The 26323-nt window shown below is 43.6% G+C and overlaps 1 protein-coding gene across 4 annotated transcripts in view; it reads right to left on the bottom strand.

The window, feature by feature from the left end:
- SASH1 (SAM and SH3 domain containing 1) overlaps window positions 1-26323 on the bottom strand; it is an 893545-nt gene that overhangs the window by 857545 nt on the left and 9677 nt on the right. The window contains exon 2 of one of the 4 annotated variants that reach the window (XM_083176528.1): window positions 5417-7268. The exons of the other annotated variants lie outside the window; for them this stretch is intronic. Coding sequence (XP_083032654.1) covers window positions 7260-7268 — 9 coding nt within the window. The 3' untranslated portion in view covers window positions 5417-7259. Of the gene's footprint in view, window positions 1-5416; window positions 7269-26323 lie in introns of those variants that run through there. 4 annotated transcript variants of the gene reach the window in all.

Genomic DNA, 26323 nt, shown 5'->3' on the forward strand with positions numbered 1-26323 from the left:
TTTGCTATCTGATTTGGCTAAAAGTTATATTTTCTATTTGGTTTTGTAGAAAACACTTGCACATACTGGGGCAGATGTATTAAGCTTTAACAAGAGATAAATCCAAGGGTGATAAGGAGAGATAAACGTCCAGCCAATCACCTGCTAACTGCCATGTTACAGCCTGTGTTTGAAAAATGTCAGTAAGGAGCTGATTGGCTGGACGTTTATCTCTCCTTATTACCCTTGCATTTATCTCTTGCTAAGGCTTAATACATCTGCCCCAATGAAACAAATCATTCATGTGATTGGGTTTTATGAACCCTTCGAGTGCCAACTTTGCTGTGAGAGATCCTCAAAATATCTGCAAAAAATGTCAACATTGCTCACAGCGACTGTTATTTTCGTATAAATAAATACAAATACAGCCAAATTGAAGTTTTGTGAAGTATTGCACCCAAAAAAAGAAGTCACTGTGAAAGACACTGGCCTTTTAAATGTCTATTTTTAGGATCTCTCACATCAACGTTGGCACTCAAAGAATTAAAAAAAGTGAAAGGGATAAATCTTTTTCCCTGTAAAGGTTACAGCACACATACTGTATGGTGCTCTGTAGTATGTGTGTATAAGTTGTTCAGGCGTGGTTGCATATTGAAGAAACAGGAGAAATATCTATCAGAGAGCGCAATAGTTCAATTATTATATTATTATCAGATAAAATCTTCAAAATATAATTTTTAAAAGACAAAAATAAAACAATTACATATACAATTTAAGACAAACCACTAATTTCCGCTGAGGGTAAATAAGGATTAATTGATCTTGAGTGTGATTTAAAATGGGCAATTGACCATATTTGAGCAGTCTATTGATATCAATTGATACTAGGATAGGACTGTGTCTCAATTTTGGTTTTCTTCTTAAATTAAGTGTCCCCTTGAATAACCGTCGGGCCAGCACTTATGGTTAGTAGTCAATGTTGGGGGTTAATTTCTTCGTATTCACAAACATATGAGGGAGAGTAACCAATGATTGGGGCCTCCGCACAACCCACCAAGGAGGCTTGTTTGAGCTGGTGTATCGGGGGTCACCGACAAATCTCCAGCACCCATGCAGATGTTAGTAGGTGCTGGGGAAACTCATCACAGCTGGACCGGCAGGGGACCACCTGTGCAGGTTTGTCCTCACCCAGCAAAATCCACCACAGATTTGTGGGCCACCCCCGCGTCTCTCCCCCCCTCCAGTCACTCCCCTCTCCCCCTCATCTCCTGTGCCCTGCCACTGCCCCAGCTGCCGATCATAATAGGTGGCAGGCTCTGGGATGTTCGGGCGGCTGGGGAGGACTCGGGCGCCTGAAATCCTGAGTCCCCCCGAGCTGCGCTGGACATCCCTGAATCTGCTACCTGCTTTTTATTAGTAGAACTAATGGTGGCGGGGGCAGGGGTGCTCCGGTGTAGCTGAGAGGTGAGGGAGATTGATGGAAGGGGAAAGTAGAGCGGCCACTGGGGGGGGGGGGGGGTGCCCGGATAGGTGATGCGCCAGTGGTGCACACCTGGACACCACTGGTGCACACCTTCATTTTAGTGGTGTGCCCAGAAATTTTCCAGGACAGCCCGCTGCGGCAGCGCAGCTGAGCCTGGAAAATTTCCGAGCATACCACTCAAGGGGTTAAACATAAGATTTGAGTAGAGGTGGTGGGGTAGTATTAAGGAAGATGGTATAGCAAAAAATGATTAGCACTTCTTATCAATAGGCATGCTACACATATATCTATAATCTGACAAGTGCCAAGATGTCTGCCTAAAAACATGTATCATCACCCATTATCTTGAACCCATAAATGCAGTTTGTTGTATCAAAATTGTGAACAAAAAAGTGATGATATTATTATGAAGATGATGATGATGATTATGATGATGATGATGAAGATGATGATAACAATAAAAGAGAATGAGAATTGTACTCAGGATTCTTGATAATCATACAGGGCCACATTACGGAGACAGTGAGATGATGATCTATAGTAATCCTTCCCTGAAGCCACGGATTTAATTTCACAAACATTTTATGAATTTCTATATATCCAATATATGAAAAAAAATACATAAAAATATATGACTTTATACTTCAGCTTTAAAATATTTAATTGCTTGACCAATGTCATACAGTACATCTCAATAATACTTTACAGCTTTCTTCCTTGTTCCTATTTTCAGTCCCAATTCATTTGTTGTAATACACAATACACGGATGTATGGCTGATTCTATGTCACAAGCAAAGTAAAGGCCCCGATATATTAATGCGACTTGTCTGAAGTCACATCCCATTTCCCTTGAACTCCCCAGCAGCTCCCCGGGAGTCCTTCTAAGTTCCAATGTGGTACTTGATGTGCCATTGCTACATGCAATGTATCGCATGAAATCTATCGCATGTAAAAATAGCGCAGAAGGTCTCCCAGGAAAACAGCAGCCGCAATGTGCAATGATACCTGAGATTGCGATATATCTTATGTGCAGCAGGTCCAATCCAGATCTGATCTGATGCGCACGGGAACACGCATCAGATCAATGGTATGTCAAGCACAGGCCATTTGGCCACTATTCAACCATTTCACAGCCCGGGATCCATCAGAATTGGGTGAAATCGGACCAAATCGTCTTGGCCAGCTTAAGAAGCTAGATTTCCCAGTATAAGCTAATGGGTGTATTCGTTCAACATATGTGGGGACTTGTGCTTGTACAAGTGTAAACCTGCGATGTGCACTAATGTAGCTGCTATCATTAGTATCTGCAGTTGCAGCAGCCCCATGCCAGGTGCACTGACACAGATCCATCTGACTCAGACTTCCCTTTTCTTATCTTTCGATACTCAGGCACACTCTCTTACAAGCCAGGTTAATTCCAAGCATTGTCACTACCCTGAAACACTCTATTTCACGGAAAGTAGATCCAAACAAGGGCCTGATTCAGAACTGATCGCACGGCTGCAAATTTGCACATCCGGCAATCAGATTAGTCTCAGCCTCTGCGATGAAATCCCAGCAACCCAACATCTGGCCCATAGTGTTATACATAATAATACAAGAGTTATATATGTGAATTGTTCATGAAAGTGAATTGAACATTGAGCAATGCACTGTAACAGTTGGTCATATGCATCTGTGGACACCCAACCTTATTTCAGCACTATATTGAGGAATGTAACTATAAATGACTATGAGATACAGGCACTGAAGTATTTTTGTAGCAAACATTTAAAAGGCAAAATACAAATGGTTCTTCCTGACATTGTGCAGACATTGGAATTCCAAGAATATACTGGCAGGTTAATTGGCTCCCAACAAAATTATCCCTAGAATGTCTGTGTGCGTGTACATGTGGTAGGGAATATAGATTGTAAGCTCCACTGGTGCAGGGACTGATGAGAATGTTCAAATATTCTCTGTAAAGCGCTGCGGAATATGTGTGCGCTATATAGGAAACTGTTATTAAATAAAATAAATAAATCTTCATCCGTTGGGGGCAGGGAGGAGAAGGTCTGGGTCATGATTACATCATCATAGCCCCACACCCACTTTACAATTCCCACATAACCTGCATTGTAATTGTAATGCACCAAAATGGATGTAGATGAGGGAGGGGTGAGCAGATGTATGGGGGTGCGAGGGAGCGACACGTGGGAGCCTTGCATACTTTCATTGGGGTCGGGAGTGCCATTTGATTTCAGGAGCCTCCCTCTTGGAAACTAGGCAAGTGTACAGATCGAGCGCCTCTCAGCCAGTGCTGGGAATCGCAAGATTCCCTTAGCTGACAATCACTGTCAGAGAGGCGCTCCATCTGATGGGGACATGCGAGCGTCTCACACACATGCGCGTCCCCATCAACATGGCGCTAAGAAGCACTTTCCCTGCCCCTCTCCGCTTCAGGGAGATGGGCAGGAACTATTTCTATTACTGTGGAACTACAAGTGCCAGTGGGCCCTTTAATGCCCTGCATGCTGGGACTTGTGGTTCTCCAAGTCCCAGCATGTGGAGAGGGCTTTCTGGGACTCATAGTTCCACGGTATTAGACAATGGTTTATCATTCTATTTTTTACACAAAAATCAGCCGGTACCCAGAGCCCAGGGGTACCGGGGACAGCACCAGGCTTTAGCCTGGGCAGGTAAGTTCTGGAGGGGGAGGACCCCTTCATTGGGGGGTCCCCACTCCCCCAGGACCCCTGCCCAAGCTGACTGGTCGGTAGTGATGAATGCTTTGTATAAAATTCTTGTATAAAAAGTCTCCCCCCGGCTGTGGCATTACCCTGCTGGCTGTTTGGGCCTGGTTCTTAAATATGGGGGACCCCTATTCATTTTGCCCCCATATTTTGGGAACTGGAGCCTGGGGCTGGTTTTAACAATTCAGCGGAGCCCTATTTCGTTGGTTTCCTGATTTTTTAAAACCAACCCCGGCTGTTTGAGCCTGGTGCTGGTTATGGCCTTGAGGGGGACCCCACTTTGTTCTTTTTATTTATTTTTCTATTTTTTTTACACTGAAGCCTGCACGGATTTGACTGATCCATGCAGGCTAAAGCCAAATACGCCAGGATCTTGAAGTCTATTTTCCTTGCGTATTTGGCCAGCAATTATCGGCAGTTTGACAATAATTAGCGGCCGTTTTCCTATTCATATTTCCCAATGGTGTATACATTCAAATTTGTAAATACAAATATGAATGTACCATAAAAATACGAATACGAATATGCATATTTTTGGCCAAGTAAATGCCAAAAATACGAATACGCCTAAAAATTTGTATTTTACTATGCAAATACGAATGGTACTTGTTTCCTATCACGGCCCCCAGATTTTCTACGTACGGCACCGTAGGGAAATCGCATCGCATGGCGGCATGTGATGCAATGCAATTTTTTCTTGTAAATGTTTTTTTTCATTGCATCGCATTGCATCGCATTTCCCGCAAATTTGCATACAATCGCATGCGATTTTATAGGGTGTGCGATGCCATGACAATAATATGATTGTATGTCCCAAAAATAGAAGTAACGCACACCCCCCCCCCCCCCCCCCACACACTATCCACGCCACCTCGAAGCGTGGCGAGCAGCGGCGGAGCGCGTTCTTCGGGCTTTTATTACCCCACTATCCACATCGGCGTGGAGTAGAACTTATATGACGTGGATTACTTTACATGTATTCCACGTTCGCTCGCCACACTATATAAAATCAACTCCACTCTTCGGGTTGGCGTTAATAGTGGGGGGATGCGTTAAACCTATTTTTTGGGACATACAATCATATGATTGTATACCTAATGTCATGCCATCAAACACACTATAAAATGACATGCGATCGCATGCAATTAAAAATCTCATGCGATTTTGCGGCAGATGCGATGCGATGGCCCGGGGCTGAGAGAGCAGTGAATAAATTACATAGGAAAATCGCAAATTGCTTAGTGGGCGTCATGCTAGGAAACAAATACCATACAAATTTTTTAGGCGTACTTGCCTTAGTAAATTGTATTTGCACCTCTTGTATTGAAGCGTGCTTGTACTGTTGCAAGTGTGCACCTGTTCATGGATTTGCTCTTAAATCTAAATTCAGCCCTTAATGTCCAGGATCAGGACAAAGTGAAATGAAGTGATAGGAACCATGAGTTTCACAATCTTAGAATACAATTAAATTATGATCAGACAAATGTATTATAGTATTCATTATTTTATTGTGAAATAACCTTTAGCCCAAAACAAAATGATTTCTTCTTAATAACAAACTGTAATTGAATATACTCAGAACAAAAAAATTATGTTTCTTTTTTTAATCGAACCATAATAGACACTTTACAATATGAAGACATAATTTAATTCCATTAACATCACTTTCTTACTGTCATTAACATACTACTTTGTTACTGTCTAGCTCAGTTGTTCTCAACGTCAGTCCTCAGGACCCCCAACAGTGCATGTTTTCCAGGTCACCTGGCGGTGCACAGGTGCACTCTTTATTCACTGACACATTTTAAAAGATCACAGGTGGAGCTAATTATATCACCTGTGATTCTGTGTGGAGACCTGGAAAAGGGATTGATACGAAATACCGGCGGTCGGAATCCCGACGTTCAAAGTCCCGATGATGGAATCCCGACCACCAAAATTCAGACAGGGGGGGGGGGGGCGTGGATCCCCCTCCCCCTTGCGGGCTCAATGCGCTCGCCATGCAGCGGGCCTGGTGCCTCGCTATGCTTGGCACACTAATTTATTCTCCCTCTATGGGTGTCGTGGACACCCATAGAGGGAGAAAGTCTTGGTATTTCGGCGGTCGGGATTCCGGCGTCAGGATTTTGAACGCCGGGATTCCGACCGCCGGGATTATAACTGGAAAATGTGCACTGTTAAGGACTGAGGTTGAGAACCACTGGTCTAACTAGATATTTAAACCAAATTAGGTTATACCCGTTACATATTAATTGTTCATTGTAGGTAGCATGTTTGCAGTGGTGGAAAATTAAAATGCAAGAAAATAGACGTGTAACAAAAAATAATTTTATAGCCACAGGTTCCCAGTAATACCCCTTTCACACCAGAAAATGCAGAGACCCACCCGGGAATACGGCCCAGGGACCATTCCGGGGCATTCCCGGGTTGGCCCCTTTCACACCAGAAAAGTCCCTGCATTTTCTGGTGCAGGAAAGAGGCGGGCAGGAGGTGGGATTGTGGCGGAATGGCGGCGGAGAGTACTCCCCTGGTTGCTGGTCCTCTGTGCAGGCCGGGAATCCACACAGGCAGCGGGCACAGATGGCAGGTCAGACAGCGGGTGCAGATGACACAGCTCACTGTCATCTGCACCCGCCGCCTGTGTGGATCCCCAGCCTGGCAGCACGCACCGAGGACCAGCAGCCCAGGTGAGTACCCCTAGCCCTTTCATGCCGGCCAGGAACCCGGGTTGAACTCGGGAACATCCCTGCTCCATAGCAGGGTTGAAATCCTGGGAAATATTCCCGGATTTTGGCCTGGGAACCTTACAAACCAGCGCTAGTCGGCCCAATCCGGGAATTAAGGCTGGTGTGAAAGCGTTATAACATCTTACTGGGGCCCAGCCAAAAACAGTTTAATTGAATGAAAACATCATTTAGCATGTCATCTTCTCCTGCTGCACAATAAAACCTCACTGATCAGAGAAAACGATCTTGAGTCTTGAATTTCTGTATCTCATCAGTTCTGTCTTTCACCAAACCAGAAACTCTGTGTGCTGCATCCTTGGAATGGAACCATGAATTCTTTAAAACTGCTAAAAAAATAAATAAAAGAGAACATAGCTGTAATAATTGTGTCTGTGTATAAGTTCACCTGTCTGTACCGTGGAGAATAATAATGCTTTGAATGAATACAGGAAGCTCTTATTGCTAGGTAATAATGCTATGCCATTTTCTGAAGATGACCTTGCCAGTCAAATTATTCACGCCCACTGAGCTATTACTATGCTGTTCTTACTAATGATACAGATGTGTTATTTTCTACAATGTGGACACTATTGGCCTAATCTCAACTTTCCTTTTGTATTGTAGTTTTCATATTCCTTTACAGCTTCTGGCTCCCTTAGTGGGTTTTTAAAAGAATGTTACCATCAAAACATATTATTGTAAATGAAATACATTTTGTATGTTGGTAATTTATGAAATTTGCCATCTTCACGGAGTTCTGTATATGTAGCTGTAGATAATCTACTTAGCATTCCGCAAGAAATATTTCTTTGTAGTGCTACCAGTGCCCACTGAGTGACTGCCTTTTGTGTTCTTTTTGTCATAAGCAGCCCAGCAGTGTAACAACAATAGTGTAAATAGTGACATCACGCCTGGTTTGTATACATGAATACACATTATTGTCATTAATGTTTGTTCAGTCCACAATATGTGCGGGTGACTATTGCATTTTAAGTTCTGGAATTGTTCATATGTTTTAGATCTGTTAAAAGTAAAACCAAAATAAAGAATACATGAAAAATGCATTTATAAATATGGTGCCATACCCACCTTTGCAGTAATTTACAGGACTATCACAGAGTAGTTTACATTATGTCATACTGTATGCTGCATTTTTTATGTATCCACCTGTATTTTCCAAATAGATTATCTGGCATGGTGGATGCAGCAATCATGCTGCAATACAGCTACTATAGTTAGCAATCATGCTGCAATACAGCTAATATAGTTAGCAATCATGCTGCAATACAGCTACTATACAGTAGCTAGCTAAAATAAAATCTTCCCATAGAAATAGTTTAATTCAAGATTCAAAATTGTATCCTAAAGATTTGGTACTTATGTAGTAACTGGGCCGCCGATTTTGAAATCGGGTCCATCGCATCGCACCCGACCATATCGCATGCGATGCGATGCGATGGACCCGATTTTTCCATAGGATTCAATGTTAAAATGGACTGAGTCCATTTCAACATGGAATTCAATGGGAAAAGGGGTCCTTTTCATACCCCTACTATCCAAGTGGGCATGGAGTTGGATATAAACCTGTGGCGAGCGTAGCGAGCCACCGAGGCCGAAGCGTGGCGAGCGTAGCGAGCCCCGCGAGGGGACACAGAATACCGTCCCCTCGCGGGGCTCGCTTCGCTCGCCACGCTTTGGGCTCGGTGGCTCGCTATGCTCGCCACAGGTTTATATCCAACTCCATGCCCACTTGGATAGTAGGGGTATGAAAAGGACCCCTTTTTCCCATTGAATTCCATGTTAAAATGGACTCAGTCCATTTTAACATTGAATCCTATGGAAAAATCGGGTCATCGCATCGCATGCGATATGGTCGGGTGCGATGCGATATCGCATCGCATCGCATCTGATTGTATGCCTTAACTTAAGGCATACAATCAAAAAATCGGCAGCCCAGATACTACATAAGTACCAAAGATTTATGTTTTTATGTTGTTTATATAAAACTAGTTAAAGCCCATCAAAATGACTTCTGCAATGTACTTTTACTTTAAGCTGTCACATGCCCTCTAATGGTCACTGGTGGTACTTCACCTCATAGAGGTAAGGAATAGTTATATATATATATATATATATACACACACACACACACACACACACACATACAGGTAAGAGTGGTCTAACAAGGAAGAGCATGGTCACACTATAGTACCTCCAAGGATACAGGAAGATAGTGGATAATTTGAGAGGTTGGGGGAGACAGGGTGATAGTGGATGACTAGGGAGGCAGGGGTGACAGGGATATAGTGGGTGATGGGGATATACTGGGTGGTAACACGAAGATATTAGGTGACTTGGGAGTCTAGGGTGACAAGGAGATAATGGGTGACTGGGTTGGCAGGGGTGAAGGAGATAGTGGGTGACTGGGGAGGCTGAAGTGACAGGAATATAGTGGGTGACTAGGGAGGCTGGGCTGACAGGGATATAGAATGTGACTGGGGAGGCAGGGAGATAGTAGGTGACCTGGAAATCTGGGGTGACAGGGAGATAATGGGTGACTGGGTTGATAGGGGTGACAGGGAAAAAGTAGGTGACTGGGGTGACAGGATAGTGGGTAATTGGGGAGGCTGGGGTGACAGGGAGATAATGGGGGACTACGGAGGCTAGGATGAAAGGGAGATAATGGGTGACTGGGGAGGCTGGGATGACAGGAAGATAGTGTTTAACTGGGGAGGCTGGGGTGACAAGGAGAAAGTAGGAAACTGGGGAGGCAGGAGTGACAGAGGCTGCTGGTGTGACAGGGAGATAGTGGATGACTGAGATGGCAAGGGTAATATGGAGATAGTAGGTGACTAGGAAGGCTGGGGTGATAGAGAGATAGTGAGTGAGTGGGGAGGCAGTAATTACAGTGTAAGGGAGCTATCATAGGGCGGTATTCATTGAGCCTGATTCGCCATGTTTTTATGGCGATTTTGTGCTGTAAGGCGAAATTTTGACTAAAACGGTGAATCACCCTATTCAATGACCAGATGGCGAATACATTTCAAGGTTTTTTTCGCCATGATTCACCGAGTAGCATCCGCTATCTTTTTATGGTGAAGTGGAATGTGAACTTTTAAAATAAAGTGTTTTGTTTTTTACATTTTGTGTAAAAAAAATCAGGAATTTTATTCTGAGGAGGGGCATGCTATTTTTATTCATGTGCTGTAAGCACATGAATATATATTTAATTTAAAAAATATATATATATATATATTTTTTTACACAGACCAGCCAGCAGGGGGCCAGAGCCGAGCCGCTCATTAGATATTCATATATTCACTGCACCCGATCATTACATATGCATGATCGGGTGTAGTGAATATACCCGTTCCCCTGCTGGCACCCCTGGGGGGCAGCCTGTGCTGCCTGGCACCCGGAGAGCCCACCTCTCTACTGGGGGATATCTTCCAGCTTTAGCTTTATAAAGTTTCAGGCCTGACTGTATTGCCCAATGGGGAAAGAGAAAAAGAGAAAACAAAGAAGATTGGATGGTGGCTTCTCTCTCTCTTCTCTTGCTAATGGAGGATTGTGTAGTTTTCCTTTTGGACACTGGGCTCTGTGATATCCTCCGGTGTTTACAACATGTTTTTCTATAAGGAAAATATGCTTGGTTATGAAACTTTACCATGCTTGAATTATCCGTGTTATAATAACCACAGAAAAGAAAATTATGGACAAGCATGTTAAAAATAAAGTTTATAAGACAATGTACAAGCAGCTTAAATTACAGTGACTACACCTGCAAATATTAAGAAGTTTGCAGTCCATGGGACTGTATCCAAGTTCCCCAGACAAGGCGGCAAGAGGAAAATTAACAGCATATAACGCAGAATAATAGTGAGAATGGGGGAAAATAGCCAATGAAAACTTACAAAGGACATACTCAGATAAGTCACAACGGGTGTCAGGTTCATGTTCATAGAATATTGAAGCTTTCAAAGAAAAAAAAAACACCTTATCTACTGTGAATCATGGGGAGGCTTGGTTATGTTTTGGGTCTGCTTCAGTGCTGTGGGCTTGAATTTCTGCAGGGCACAATAAATCTCAAGACTTTCAAGACATTCTGCATAGATACATTTGCCCAGATTCAGAAAACTCTGTCACAGGTCATGGGTCTGTCAACAGGAAAATGATCCAAAACACACAGCTAGGGGCATTCAAGAATGGATAAAAACGAAACATCTGACTATTCTGAACCGGTCTTCTGTGAGCCATGACCTGCATCCTATCAAACATCTATGGAAAGAGCTGAAACATGTAGTCTGGATAAGCCACCCATCATTCCTGAGACAGCTGCAACAGTTTGCTAAGGAAGAGTTGGTCATACAGGTACAGAAGTCTCATTGGGCCTTATTTTGGTTCATTCTTTCTGACAAAATCCTTCTTAGATGGGCAAAACCATGTGCGCTGCAGGTGGGGCAGGTGTAACTTGTGCAGAGAGAATTAGATTTGGGTGGGGTTTTACTTCAAAGTGAGATCTATTGCAATGTAAAAATAAAGCAGTCAGTATTTTCCCTGCACAGAAACAAAATTGCTCACCCAAATCTAATTCTCTCTGCACATGTTACATCTGCCCCCCCTGCAGTGCACATGGTTTTGTCCATCTAAGAAGGATTTTGTCAGAAAGAATGAACCAAAATAAGGCCCCTTGAGAGCTACAGATACATTTTCATTGCAGTGATTTCCTCTGAAGCTTTGCAACAAATATTAGGTCAATGGTCCCAGTATTTATGTCCCTGCCATATTATTATTTCATATATTATGTTAAATCAAACATCAAATACAAAGTCTGATTCATGTTAAATATGGAATGAACAATCATGGATGTAACTTACTTTTGTCACTTTCATGTTATTTTCAGAGAAAAAATATTATTATTATTGTTTTGTGGAAGGGTACCAACAAATTTGTCAGAATCTGTACATATGTATCTTATTATTCTTCCTGCACTACAAACATTTATATTATTCCTATATTAAATGTGCTATGAAAAAGGAACAACTCAAATGTCAGCGAATAATTGTACCTAGAGTAAAATCCAACACACAATAAGATTATGGGGTGGCTCTGAAATTACCACAGAGACTACATCTGATTGGCACCATATGTTCTGACATATGAGTCATTTAGCAACGACTGCTAAGCAAGTGCATTCCTAATGTATCCCACCAGATAATTTGTGCAAATGGTTTATCCTCTGTGCATGTTGTTGGCATCTGCAATCTGCTTGGATAACTTTGAAATATGACTTTTTCTAGATAGGTTTCCTTTAAACCCCAAAAAAAGAAAAAAAAAAGCATATTAGCTATTTCGTACAGATGTGGAAGTCTGTAAGTCACCTCTACATGCCTGTGACATGCAGTTATGCGTGAGGCAAGTATTCAAAAGAATAACGGAATGACTGCATTAGGCATGTAGTGGGTTAAACATCCAAGGCTGTGTGAGCCTTAAAAAAAGCATGTGACTCGGCAATAAGAATGCAAACTTAGCTGGGGATATTAGCTGCAGGAGGAGGAGGAGTCTTCCTCTTTTTCCTGAGTTTCCCGCCCTCCCTCCTCTTTTTTCTTTGATGGTGGGTGGTGTTTAATTGCATTGGCTGTTTGCAGGGAAAGAACGGCAGGTTAATTGATTTAAGGTTTTTGTTAAATGATGATTCGGTGTATATAGTTGTTTTTCAGTGTGCCCACCTTCGTTGACTATAGGCCTTTACTGGATCACCCGGTCAGGGATAGCGACACCACCTGGACAGTTGGGCAGTCAATGTAGAAGCCAGGCTGAGCGGATACCGTTTGTTGTTAGGGAATTGGTTGATTACATGGGCCAGTTGTGGGTGGAGCTAAAATACTTAGCCGTTCTTTCTTGGCCACCATTAATGAATTCATTATAATCAAATTAATACGTTTAAAGTGCTTCAATAATAAATACAGCTAACACTTTCTGCCAAACCTAAGTCTCAGGGCGGTATTCAATGTGAATACCAGCGACGTGCAGCGAATCCTGTTTAGGATTCGCTGCACATTCGCCACTGCCCGCCACGTTCCGGAGCCTCGACGGCTCCGGTATTCAACGAGTCAGGGGCTCACTGCCCCTGACTGGCGAATTTGTGCTCCTGCGGCGATGCCGCAGGGAGCCTTAGGACGGTGGCAGGCAGGGAGATGGAAGTCTCTCTGCCTGCCCCAGAGCGTATGTGGGGGGAAGGTGGGCTCCCCGGGTGCCAGGCAGCACAGGCTGCCCCCCCGGGGGTGCCAGCAGGGGACCGGGTATATTCACTACACCTGATAACGATCGGGTGCAGTGAATATATGAATATCTAATGAGCGGCTCGGCTCCGGCGCCCCCTGCTGGCTGCTGTGTAAAAAAAATATATATATATTTTTTTTTTTTAATTAAATATATATTCATGTGCTTACAGCACATGAATAAAAATAGCATGCCCCTCCTCAGAATAAAATTCCCGATTTTTTGACACCAAATGTAAAAAACAAAAACACTTTATTTTAAAAGTTCACATTCCACTTCACCATAAAAAGATAGCGATTGCTACTCGGTGAATCATGGCGAAAAAAACCTTGAAATGTATTCGCCATCTGCTCATTGAATAGGGTGATTCACCGTTTTTGTAAAAAATTCGCCAAACAGCACAAATTCGCCATAAAAACATGGCGAATCAGGCTCATTGAATACCGCCCTCAGAGTCTTTTTTCAGGTTTAGCTAAGTAAGTGGTAAACTGCATGCATGCACAAGGTCACACATCAGCTGTTAGGATGTTTAGACAATGTGGTTTTTGCCTTTTAAATGATATGTCCTTTAAACCATTAGGCATACGCACCGTGTCTGGTGTTTAACAATATTGTTCTTATTTTTTACCATACATTATACACACTTATTTGTGTATGTATCCTGTAAAGATTTTCTATCAACTGTGTTGCCTAAGAACATGGAATGGCTAAAATATGCACATCTTGCACTTTTCTTTGAAAGGGATACATATGTTGTGGGGATGGTGGCGGTCAAAAGACTTTCACCGGCATATTAATATGGGGAATCCCTACAGTGCCCTAACCCTTTCTACCTACCCCTCTAACCCACCTTGTAGCCTAACCCTGTCCCTCCCTGCTAGGGCCTGTCCCTAACCCCTGTACCCCGCTGCCTAAACCTAACCCTCCCGCCCCGCAGCCTAACCCTAACTCTCTCTTCTAAATTTCGGTATGCTGGCTGGATTCCAGCGTCAGCATAGTAGTTCATGTCGGACTTCTGGTTGCAGTGTACTGGCAGCAGTTGGCATTCCGGCACCAGGATTCCATCAGCCAGCATCCCGACCTCTGTGATTATAACTGCATCACCCTATAAAATGTGGAATAACACAGGCTTTGTGATTCTTAGCATGTGTTTTTTATTTCAGATATGAATCATATGAAAGATTCGTATAAAATCAAAAAAAGGATTAGTTGCTTGGACTGGAGGATATGCTGGTATGCATATAGACAAAACTCAGGATACCACCCTCGTATTTTATCACAATCCTTGGGGATGGTATTCAGTCATGATGCAGACATCACAATGTTGAATGTTATGATGTCATAGCTGTAAAATGAAATGTCACCAGAGTAAAAAAGGTAACTATAGTGTTAATGTTATGACACCTAGGGCCTTATTCTAGATCACTCTTTCTGACAAATTCCTTCTTAGATGGACAAAACCATGTGCACTGCAGGTGGGGCAGATGTAACTTGTGCAGAGAGAGTTAGAATTTGGGTGGGGTTTTACTTCAAAGTGAGATCTATATTGCAGTTGAAAAATAAAACATCCAGTATTTACCCTGCACAGAAAAAAAATAACTCACCCAAATCTAAATATATCTGCACATTTTACATCTGCCCCCTGCAGTGCACATAGTTTTGTCCATCTAAGAAGGATTTTGTCAGAAAGAGTGAACTTGATTAAGGCCCCTAGTGCTGTATTCAAATTATATAACGTGCCCAATCTCTCATGTAAAACAATAGGAGATCACAGGGTGATATGCAATTTTTTTTTTTTTTTATGTAAAACTCAATCAAAGTAAAGGGCAAAATAGTCCCGTTTGATCGCTCAAACTGGTAACTTTTGCGGACTCCAGCACGCCAGTCCCAGAAGGTGTAAACTGAAATGCCAGCCACAGCAAGCTGGAGGCACCCAAACACAGCTACAATTGAATAGCGTCCTCTAGTGGCTGCCAGCAGGGTAAACATTTAAATAAGGCATCTAGATGGTTACAATGAATGTAACATAAATATATACAAAATAAGCCAGAAAATAAAGCAACATTTATTTGGACCAGATACAATAATGCAAAAAGATAAGTTTGGACCAGATGCACTAAGCTTCAAAAAGTGATAAAGTGGAGAGTAATAAACTACTAGCCAATCAGCTGGTATTTAATCACTCTCCTCTTTATCACTTTTTGAAGCTTAGTACATTTGGCCCTTTGTGCCTGAAACAAACCATGTTGCTATGCAAGAGGATCAAATACATTTACAGAATATTGTTTCTCTGCAGGCTAAATACTGTCTGCTTTTGTGTGTATCCTACAGATCACATTAGACAGTTTTATTTTTACAATGCACACCACCCAAATATAAATCTCTCTGCAAAATGTTACATCTGCCCCCACTGTTTAGTTTGGAGCAATACTGTTTAGTTTCGTTTGCTTTGGATACTAGTCTACAGTCACTGGATTTTTCTGACCACTCTCTGGCAAATCACATTTAGCTTTACCTTATCTGTATTTGCATCTAGAATAGTCACAGGGTGATGTGACAGGAGAGGCAGCTATTGGTTATTCCTGCTATTGCGGTGGTTCCCAAACTTCCAGCTTCATGACTGCGCTAGGGAATCATTTTTAATTTTTTTTGCACCAATGTAAAGATTCCGTTACTGCAATGTGAGACTTCCTGCTGGATACCTGAGCAATAAGATGGCTATAGGATAATGGTTCTGACAATCTCTGTGTGCTTTTTTCAGATAAGGTGGTAGAATCATTCTACTGACATAAATCAACCTTTACAGTAAGTTGTATCACATACTGTAGCTGTCAGTGCACTGAGGGGGATGCGGGCCTTCCAACATGTTTAACCATCTAGAATGGTCCATTGCCAGTATGTCTGACATGCACAACAATTCACTGATGATTGGGGATGTTTTCTATTTGGTCAACTGACAGTGCACCCCTATGAAGGAGGGAACCAGGAAGAAGTATTGCAATGGCAGCATGAGTAAATGGAAACTGGCTGCCTCTCTAAGGGCGGGATGTACTATTATTCGCATTTCTGTAGTGTAGTGTAGTAGTTTTTTTCGTGTAGTTTTCGCAATCTTTTTGCGGAGTTTTCCGCGTTATGTATCATTTTTTTCTCCTATCTTCATGTCTGCGTTATCTGTGATCTTGGTCGGAATATTTTTGCCTTTTTTTTTTCTGTGCATGCGCAGTGACGTTTACTTCTGTCATGCGCAGTAGTGCGGTTTTCTCTTACTCCCAGTCGCCACTCTGCCCATCACCACCGCCCTACCTCCCCTCACCCGTAGCAACCTACTGTGCCCATCACCACCACCCTACCACCCCTCACACGTGCCTATCAATTCAGCCCTACCACCCCTCACCCTAACAACATCCCTGGCCCTAATTTAACAATGACACCTTTATCTGCTACAAAGCAAACACGATTTTGCAATTTGACAAAACCTCAAACAAACATTCCAAACAAAGATCACATTGTCTTCATTACCCTAAAGGCCCTCATACACTAGCCGATTTTGGTCAGATTTCGGCCAGATCAGTCGGATCTGGCCGAAATCGGACCAAAATCGGCTAGTTTTGATGTCACCTCAGATCCGATGCGCGGTCCCGTGCGCATCGGATCTGCGTCGGGTGATCGGAACTGCTGCACGTCCGACCACCCGACTTGGGACCTAGTGGGGCGGCGCAGCGGTGGAGGGAGCAGGGGGGGCTGGGGACGCTGCGGGGGACACAGGCGGCATAGAGCCGGGCAGGGGGAGCCGGGAGCTGTCAGTACTGAATAAAAAAAAAAAGCCCATACAATGAATGGGCGGCCTGTGATTGGCTGAGCGCTCTCTCAGCCTGTCAGCAATTGGCTGAGAGAGCGCTCAGCCAATCACAGGCTGCCCATTCATTGTATAGGCTTTTTTTTCTAGCACTGACAGCTCCCGGCTCCCTCTGCGGCTCTATGCCGCCTGTGTCCCCCGCAGCGTCGCCAGCCCCCCCTGCTCCCACCAGCAGCCCTGCTCTGTAGCCCCCCCCCCCTCCCCGGGTTTTTTACATGTGATAAATCGAGACGATTTATCACATGTAAAAAATGGCACATCAAGTGCAGCCAGGGAAGCTCAGGGGGAAGTCGGGGGCGACTTGTCCTAAGGACAAGTCGCCCTAGTGGCCTTAAGCCATGGCTATCCAGCAAAATACATTCTAATGAGATTCTAATGAGATGCCCACAAGACAAACAACAGCCCTATTAACTAAGACAAATCTTAAAAAAAAATAAAAAAAAAACCTTCTAGTTTAATATATTTCTGACACAAAAAAACCCCCATGAGATAATACAGAGTATAACGCCTGAAATACAAGGCGAATAATTACCACACAAAGCTGAGCGCTGCGAGTGTTAGTACATCTCACAGACGCTTCAGCTACACAGGAATCAATGAGGGGATCTGCCGCGCCAGAAACTACGCGAGACCTGAAGCCGGCGGAGTTTTTTTTTCAACAGCACATCGAAACTTTAATAATACATTGCACGAAGCAAGTGCGGACGCAAAATAGGGATGTATATGGAGCGGTAAGATTTAGTACATCCCGCCCTAAGACTAATAGGCAGTACAAAACTCATAAATGCTGGACCATATCATTTGATTTGTTAACAAACTCCCTTGGTACTTCCAGCACCCCCACGGCATGCGCGGTAGTCAACACATGGGCCCTTATTCTAAATCGGACGGTACGGCCCGCGTGCGGCCGTACCGCCGATGTTTTTACTCTGCACATGCGCAGAGGTGAATCTGCGCATGTGCAGCCCCCTTCGCCGCAGACGTATTTCGTCCGCCGCAAAGGGGGCGTATAGGGGTGTGAGAGGCATCATGCCCTCATTTCCCTATGTGTACGCCCCGCGTTTCATGGGCGTTCCCATGCAAACGCGGGGCGTATGCATGGTAATGAGGCCATGACGCAACTCATGGGGGCGGAAAGCTGACGTCGCCGGATGTCAGCTTTCAGCCCCCATACAAGCTACCACACGGACGATTGTCCGTGTGGTCTCAGCTTGCGGGAGCTGCCGCGGCGTGCGGACCTGCCTTCGATGGTCGACGACCATCGAATGCAGGGGGCAGCTCCCACCATGGTGGAGGCGTACGCCTCCACCATTTTTATGCGGATCGCCAGCCGTCCGTGTACGGACGGCCGTGGCGATCCGTAGGGTGGGCGGGGATTGGTTTGTGCGGCCGGAGCCCCGTGTGCGGCTCTGGCCGCACCAACCAGAATAAGGGCCATGCACAGGAAGTCCTATCATTGCAAAGGACACCTCATATCACAAAAGCTGTCCTTTGTGAAATAAAAATTTGGGGGTGGGGATGTAAATTCCAATATGCTTGCGGAGAGTGGCAGGATGCATAGCAAACAAAATGCGATTGTCAGTTTGTACATGAAAAAATATTCCTTTTGTGTGTATCATACATAAGTACTTACAAAACGTCATATTGAGACCCTTTAATACTCTCAATAAGTTGCATTATTTAAAGTGTTGTGCCGTAACATATAAAATATCCTAAACCAAATCAATAATATTGAACATATTGCAAAATAAGAAATTCTGAACCCTGCTTTATATCTGACAGAGATTCAAGGTTCAACTCTCTCCATAATGCTTTATACTAAGTGCCTGCCTGGCAACAATCTACTGAAAGCTTTATACATATTCAATTTTCTATAAATATAGCCCAAAAAGCTTTTAAAAAATAGTTTATCTGTCAAAAAAAATTCTGATTACTTTACAAAGTGCTTGATGTGCACACTGTCATGAACATAAATGTTATTATTTAGTCACCAAAGCAAAAGGAATTGGAAAATATAAAAGCTCTGTAATCAATCTTACCGTAGGTGAGTGATTAATGCATTTATATCATTTTTATATGAAGGTTAATGAATAGGCAGCAGTGCTGGGTGGAAAACACCTCCCAATAGTAATAACAGTTTGGAGAAAAGTCCTGTCTTTCACACACTTCCCAACTGTCCCGATGTCGCCTTTTTTTGTGACCATCCCGTGTCCTACTCACAGCTACCAATGTCCCGTGGTGAGGGTGGCAGGTGGCAAGTCCTGCCTGTCCCTGGGGCGCATGCATACAGCTTCTATTCAGCAGACAGATGGAACAGGGAGCATGGACATCAGCTCACAGAGTGCTAGCCATGCCCCAACAGCGACGAAACAGGGCATGACAACGCGATTGTGAACATTCCAACAAGGTCACGTGAATTTCTCAGAGGTCGCACCCCCTTTTCCGGAACATGCAATGGGGTCCGGTGGGAGCCCTGACTCCAGATCCAACAATGTGGGACAGTCATGGTTGCAAGAGGGGGGGGGGGGGGGGGGTACTAGTCACCCGGACCTGATGGAGCCAAGTTCCTCCCTCCCCCTCTTTACTGTACAGCAGCAGCATGTGCTTTCATGTTGTTAGTATGCTGCAGAGAGGCTGCTGCTGAGCCTCTGTACGTTGCTGTATAGGTAGTGGGGAGGGAGTGATCATACTACCCCCCCCCCCCCCCCACCACCACCACCACCACCACCTTCCAACTTGAATTAACCATGGCTAAGGGGCGCAAGGCATTGGCCCTTATTCTGATTGACGCGGACTTTACCGCATACTTTCGGATCGCGTGTTTTCGGCGTCTGCGCATGCGTGGAGAACGCAACGCGCATGTGCCACGCCTTGACTCCGTACCAGTTCGGCCAAATCCCGTCCAAAACTGTTCCCCGCAATCAGTCGGAAAATATGGGCGTATTATGGGCGTCATGCGGAATGACACATGGGCGTAGTTTCAAAGTGGGCAAAACGGGGCGGAAACATGGGCGGATACGGGGGAGTACACTTATGTTGGGGGGCGTACATTCGGATAGCACTCCGAATGCACGCGATCAAAAAGGGCAGAAATGTGCGGTGTCCACAAGTGTACTATTGCTTAGCGGACACCACTCGTTCATGCGGTAGGCGAACGTACGCCTAATGACTACAAGCATTAACACCTGAACCCAATAGAATCGACTCCTTTACTCATTACTCACTAATAGGACGCTTGTCAGTGCTTTAATTGAAACCATTGCACTTCAATTGCTGTAAGGGTTAATGTGTGCAATGCATGTGTTAGGCATGCTTGTAAGGATATATTGGCATCTAATTGATTCCAATTCCAAATAAGAAGTTTTTTATGAGGATAGGTATTTGAATAAGTGGGTCATGTGATGTCTTGCAGAAGATACATAATAGTGGGTTGTTTGGCGTAAATACTCCGCTTACGTGCGGTAGCACCGCTTGGCTCCCGTTCGGATGCGGTATTCCCGAGCATACTCTGTAATACTCTGTAATACCGTGCAGAATCGGAGTGTTTCTCCCGCACACGCATGGTTTGTATGTCGTCCGTAAACACGCCCTGTTCTTAAAGAGTGAGTCCGTCCGAATGCGGAGGACCCGTGGGCGTTTCTACGGACGATGGCCGCACGCGGCAGAACACCGTGGCGTGCGGACCGCACCGTAAGAATGCGGGAATATCCGCACCGATCAGAATAAGGGCCATTATCTGTTCAGCTCTGGGGACAGGGGGGTTACATTTTTCAAAAAAGGAGGCATGGCCATGCCATGCGTGATTAAACCAAGCCCCTGGACCCTTGGCCAGTTAGGCCTAACAAATGCTATATGCATTTTTTCCTACCCATGTAATGCTCTTTATATCAATCATCAGCTATGTATTTATTGACTATAGACTTGTTTTATATAAAACCACCTGCCAGTGTCTTAAACCCAATATCACTTTGGTGACTGTAATGAAATGCTCACCTTCAGTCAAGCAGCACCCCAGCCCTAAACCCTTAACCCTATCTCCAAATGCCACCACTGTATACAGCTGAGGGGATCAGATGTCTGAGTCTCAGCAGAGTCTATTTGCTGCAGGGGGTGCTGGATATTTTGCTCTGTTGCTTACGATGATGGCATATACTTATGCCCCGTACACATGCTTCTAGTCAGGTTCATGTTCAATTCGAATTTGCTTATAGAAGTAAAATAGAATAAAAATCAGATAAAAAAATGACCCTAAATCGAAGCATGTTAACTGCCTTTGATGCAGATTCGATCCTGATGCGTGGTCCCGCAGAACCGGGATTGAAAGCAGAAATAGACTCGCCTGGCAAGTCTAGTTCTGCTTCAATCTGAAAGATCGAAGGCAGTTACATGCTGCTCTTTGCAGCACCCCCCCCCCTCCCTCTCCCTGCGCACCATCCTCGCGCTTTCCTCCCGCCGTATCCTCCCTCCCTTCTGTTCAATCCCGGATCCCAGCGGCCGTCTATATCAAACTGGTACACATCATTAGAGTGAGGGATACTGAAAAGAACATGTAAAGACAGTGGATGCAAAAAATTCAAACAGTAAAACCAAATTAACTGTACAGTACAGTGCATGGGTGCGTGCCAAGTGTAAATGTAAATCTGTACAATAAAGACTGTTTACTATATTTATTAAAACAGTGGTATTGTATATTATGTAACAAATATACATACATGTTTATGGTTGACACAAACACTTGTATAAATAAGTAGTGATTGATGCCATGACCCAATGTTCTATTTATATGCAAATGAACTGCAAAAGTATGCATAACAAGCTTTCTTGATAAGGATAATGAATAGGATTAAATCTTCATTGATAAGGTGTGATAGTTTTAGAATTAATGGAAGTGTTGGTGAAAACGTCCTATGAGATAAATCTCTACAGTCTAAATTGCTTAAAACTAATTGATTATTCGCCATCCCATTCGCACCTAGCAGTGCGGGGGGGGGGGGGGGTTGTAGAACAACGTGGGGAGACACTTAATGTGAATTCTTAATGTGAAAATGCTAGGCATTCCCATTTGAATTTGACGATGGTGCAGGGGTTTATTCAATCCAAATTCAAAACAAAGTGGCCAGAGTTGTGCAAAATGGTTTCATCCATCAGGTTAAAGAACCAACCCACACTGCGCTCTGTTAAGCTGTTTTTGGCTGAGAAATAGTTTGCAGTGCTAGATCACCGTTTCCTATGGAAGAAGCACAGAGAGTAGATGCACCATGTCACATCTGTGTGCGGGTATAGAGCTGTCATGTTGTCAGGCCCTGTCCCCAAGATGGGAAATGTCAGTGAGTTGAGGGTAGTTGGTGAGGCTAAATGACATATGTCCTGTGGTGAAGGGTTTCAACTGATTTTATCTTCATCCTGCCCGCTTCACAATGAAATTACTGAGGTAAAAAATAAAATTATGGAGCTGTTCAGACAGCTGACAAATAATGTGTGACCATGGAAAATAAGAATGCAGCCCTGAGTACGGATGCAGAAGGGGAGTACATTGTAGCAGAATGGAATTAAAATGCATTTAATATAATTTACTACATAAAAGCGAAAATTAGTCCTTCTATCTTTCTATACAAATCTAGTTTACAAGCCAAGAAATTTGACATACAACCGTATTAAAACACGGCCAAGGCAACAACAAAAAAATTTGAATTTAATATTAATTACGGTTCATTTTTAATGATTTAAAAACCACAATTTTTGTTTTACGCTCATTCCAATTAACAAGATCACCGATCACACCCACTGATACAAGCCCATCACAACATATGCTCAGTACGACTCACACTGATTGTCGATAATCTCTGTACTGAGCAAAATTCAGGGTTGCATCTACCGTGCAGTGGTTGAAGTGGGGTTATGGAAAATGAGTGTCCTCTAGTGTCCTCTCTAGAGAGTACTGTTACACACGCCGAAGGCATGTGCGCAGAAAAAGGGGCGTGGTCAATCACAAGGGCCATGTTCTTAGGAGACAACGGATGAGAGGGTGGACACATAGTGGAGGAAGGACTGAGGGGGACAGGGGCACTGGGTGAGACGGGGGATGCCGGGTGTGAGAGAGGGACGCAGGGTGAAAGGGGAGATGCAGGGTGAGAGCAGAGGACTCAGGGTGAGAGGAGAGGATGCAGGCTGAAAGGGGAGGATGCGAGCTGAGAGGAGGGTGCAGGGTGAGAGGGGAAACGCAAGGAGGAAGAGGATGTAGGTTGAGAGGGGGATGCAAGGTGAGAGAGGATGCAGGGTGGGATAGGATGCAGGATTAGAGGGGGAACGCAGGGTGAGAGAGGTGACGCAGGGTGAGAGAGAGGAACACAGTGTGAGAGGGATGCAATGTGTGAGAGAGGAATGCAGGGTGGGAGAGAGGGAGGCAGGGTGGGAGAGATGGACGCAGGGTGAGTGGGACACAGGGTGGGAGAGAGGGATGCAGGATGGGTAAGAAGGATGCAGGGTGAGAGAGAGGGAAGCAGGTTGTGAGAGGACTCAAGGTGAGAGAGGGGAACGCAGGGTGAGATGGATGCAGGGAGAGAGGGATGCAGGGTCAGAGAGAGGGGATCAGGTTGGAAAAGGGTGAGAGAGTGGAATGTAGGGTGGGAGGGGAGAAGCAGGGTGGATAAGGATGCAGGGTGAGAGGGGGGAGGCAGGATGGAAGGGGGAGCAGGGTGAGAGAATGAAAGCATGGTGAGAGGGGGGAAATGGAGAGAAGTGGGGAAGTAGGGAGAGAAGGGGTCTCCCATGAACCCACACACTGAGAGTTATATAGTGGCAGTAGCAGGGTCCCCCAGCAGCACAGAGTATATCAGGAGATGCATAATGTGCTGTACTTTAACGTAAATTAACGAAACAACTAATGTTATTAATACTGTGTGTTTAATTATTTCAATTGATTTTTGTAAACAAACATTCTTAAAATCCTGGGCAACGCTGGGTTCTCCAGCTAGTTAAACATAAATTACAACATCAGCCTAGTTATTTTATTTACAGTAATAGCCACACCTTACATGCATGTGCTTTGTTTATCCCTTTAAAACTTAATAGAAAAGAGCTTGAAATCTAATTGAAGCAAAAAACGTCCAGAAAATAATCGGTATACTCATGCGACACAGTCCATGGGGCTCCCTTATTTGTATTTTGGACTGTGCTGCAGCCCCACCTATGGAACCGCCACTGAATAGAACTGCAGAAAACTGTAAGCACTCTACAAAAACAAATATGCACATTGCTATAATTATTTATACACTACAAAATGTATTAATCGTCAAAACAGCAAACAGCAGCCCCATAATTGTATATCTGTATAGCATTACCATGAGCCTTGCTCAATTTGAGATGAATGCACACTGAAATATTATATTTAAACACTCAGGGGCTGTGGCGACTCCGAGTCACTATGCCCTCTCTGTATCCTCTCCGGGGATAGCAGCTGTGGTGGCAGGGGGGCAGAAAATGTCAAAACTCCCTTTCAGTGGCTGCCCACTCCTTTGAATGGAAGTTTTGAAATCTCCTGTCTGCCTGTCGCTACCAAAACATCCATTCAAACGAATGGGCAGCCACTGAATAGTATGTGAGCTCTCCCACAGAGCTGTGGGGGGAGCTCAATGGAAACTAAGCAAATAACTATATGTTGGAATCATTACTTATCAATACATACACACTCACATAAAACTCTTCTTTTCTGTGTGCATGAAATAGAGTGGGCTGTGTGCAGAATTTTTTTTATACTGAACATGTGTAGATGCATACTTATTGTAGTATGCTCAGATAATAAAATAAAGATGTTCCAAGCAGAGATAGCTGTAGACATGGCCGGTAAGCAGCATAAAAGATATTTCTGGAGGAGCAAAAAATTCTGAGTGCAGTCACCTTTTTCCCCTGCTGTCCACTGCAATAAGTGGCAATTAGAATGGTATTTATCACTGCTATCATGCAGATGATAAATAGGCCCATTAGTATACATTAATTGCAACATATTAAAAAGAGGCAGACATCAGGAGATGGAAAGAAGCAAATGTGTTGAAACAGGAGCAATCAAATGTTATAAATGTAGGGAAAACTTCTCCACTTAACTATTCTTTTCATTGCTTGATACATCACCATCTTAGATTTAGTTTATAGATAACTGTTATATTCTTATACAGGCTATGTCAAAACAGACAAATTTATGGCAAAGAACCAAAAAACGTATATATATTATATATAGCTAAAAATCTTTAGTACTTCAGCATTAATCAACTGCATTCAATACTTGCTGTTTGATTAGCACAACTGCTTTCTCCATTATCTAGTGGTATCATGGGGAGATAAGTGGGTCCATTACAGCAGTTTCAGGCATGGCTGAGAAATTTCCATTTCAGTTTGATCAATATACTAGTGCACAATTTGCTTTCAATAAGAGCGTTAATTATTTGGGATGGCTCTTGTAACTGGGTGTTGGGGTAAATGATGGCAGTCTATTAAACTTTTATCTAGTCATGTGCAGAACAAAAATTGTTTTCAAGGAGATTTGGAAAAATAAATATGTACTTTAATGTGAGCAAATGGAAATGGTGTTTTTTTTTAATACATAAATGATTTGGAAATACAGAAAATGGTGAGGAGCTTGCAGCATGTTGTACATGGCATGCCCACTAAATCTCACCATGTTAGAGAGAAGACTTTGGAAAATAGTGGAGCAACCATGAAGGAGAAGACACAGAGAGCAGACATGAGAAAGAAAGCAGTAGCAGTTAAGGCTGAATAAAGACTTGTGTCCATGTAGTTCAACATTTGTTTATTATCTTAACCCTTGTTTTATGTAGTGAATACTGATATTTTAAAGACAGATTATGATTCTTATTTGTACCCCTGGATGTTTTTAACCAATAAATGTTTGTCCAACCTTATTGTGTCTGCCGACACAACCTCACCAGGGAGAGAGTTCCATAATTTGGCTGCCCTGACTGTGAAATATGTTTTTCTTCTAATGGAACAAAATTTTTTTTCTTCTAATCTAAACTTGTGCCCACGGGTCCTAGAGTCCTTCCTTGTATTAAAAGGGGCGCTTGACAGTTCCATATATTGGTCCCTGATATATTTGTACATGTTAAGCATGTCCCACCGTAAACGTCTCTTCTCTAGCATAAACAGTCCCAATTTGTACAATCTGTCATTGTAGCTTAAATTCTCCATTCCCTTTATTCGCATTGTTGCTCATCTTTGGATTCTTTCCAGTTCTATGATTTCCTTTTTATA

The sequence above is a fragment of the Crinia signifera genome, chromosome 3 (genome assembly GCF_055691185.1).
Source record: "Crinia signifera chromosome 3, ASM5569118v1, whole genome shotgun sequence".
Classification (NCBI taxonomy): Eukaryota; Metazoa; Chordata; class Amphibia; order Anura; family Myobatrachidae; genus Crinia; species Crinia signifera.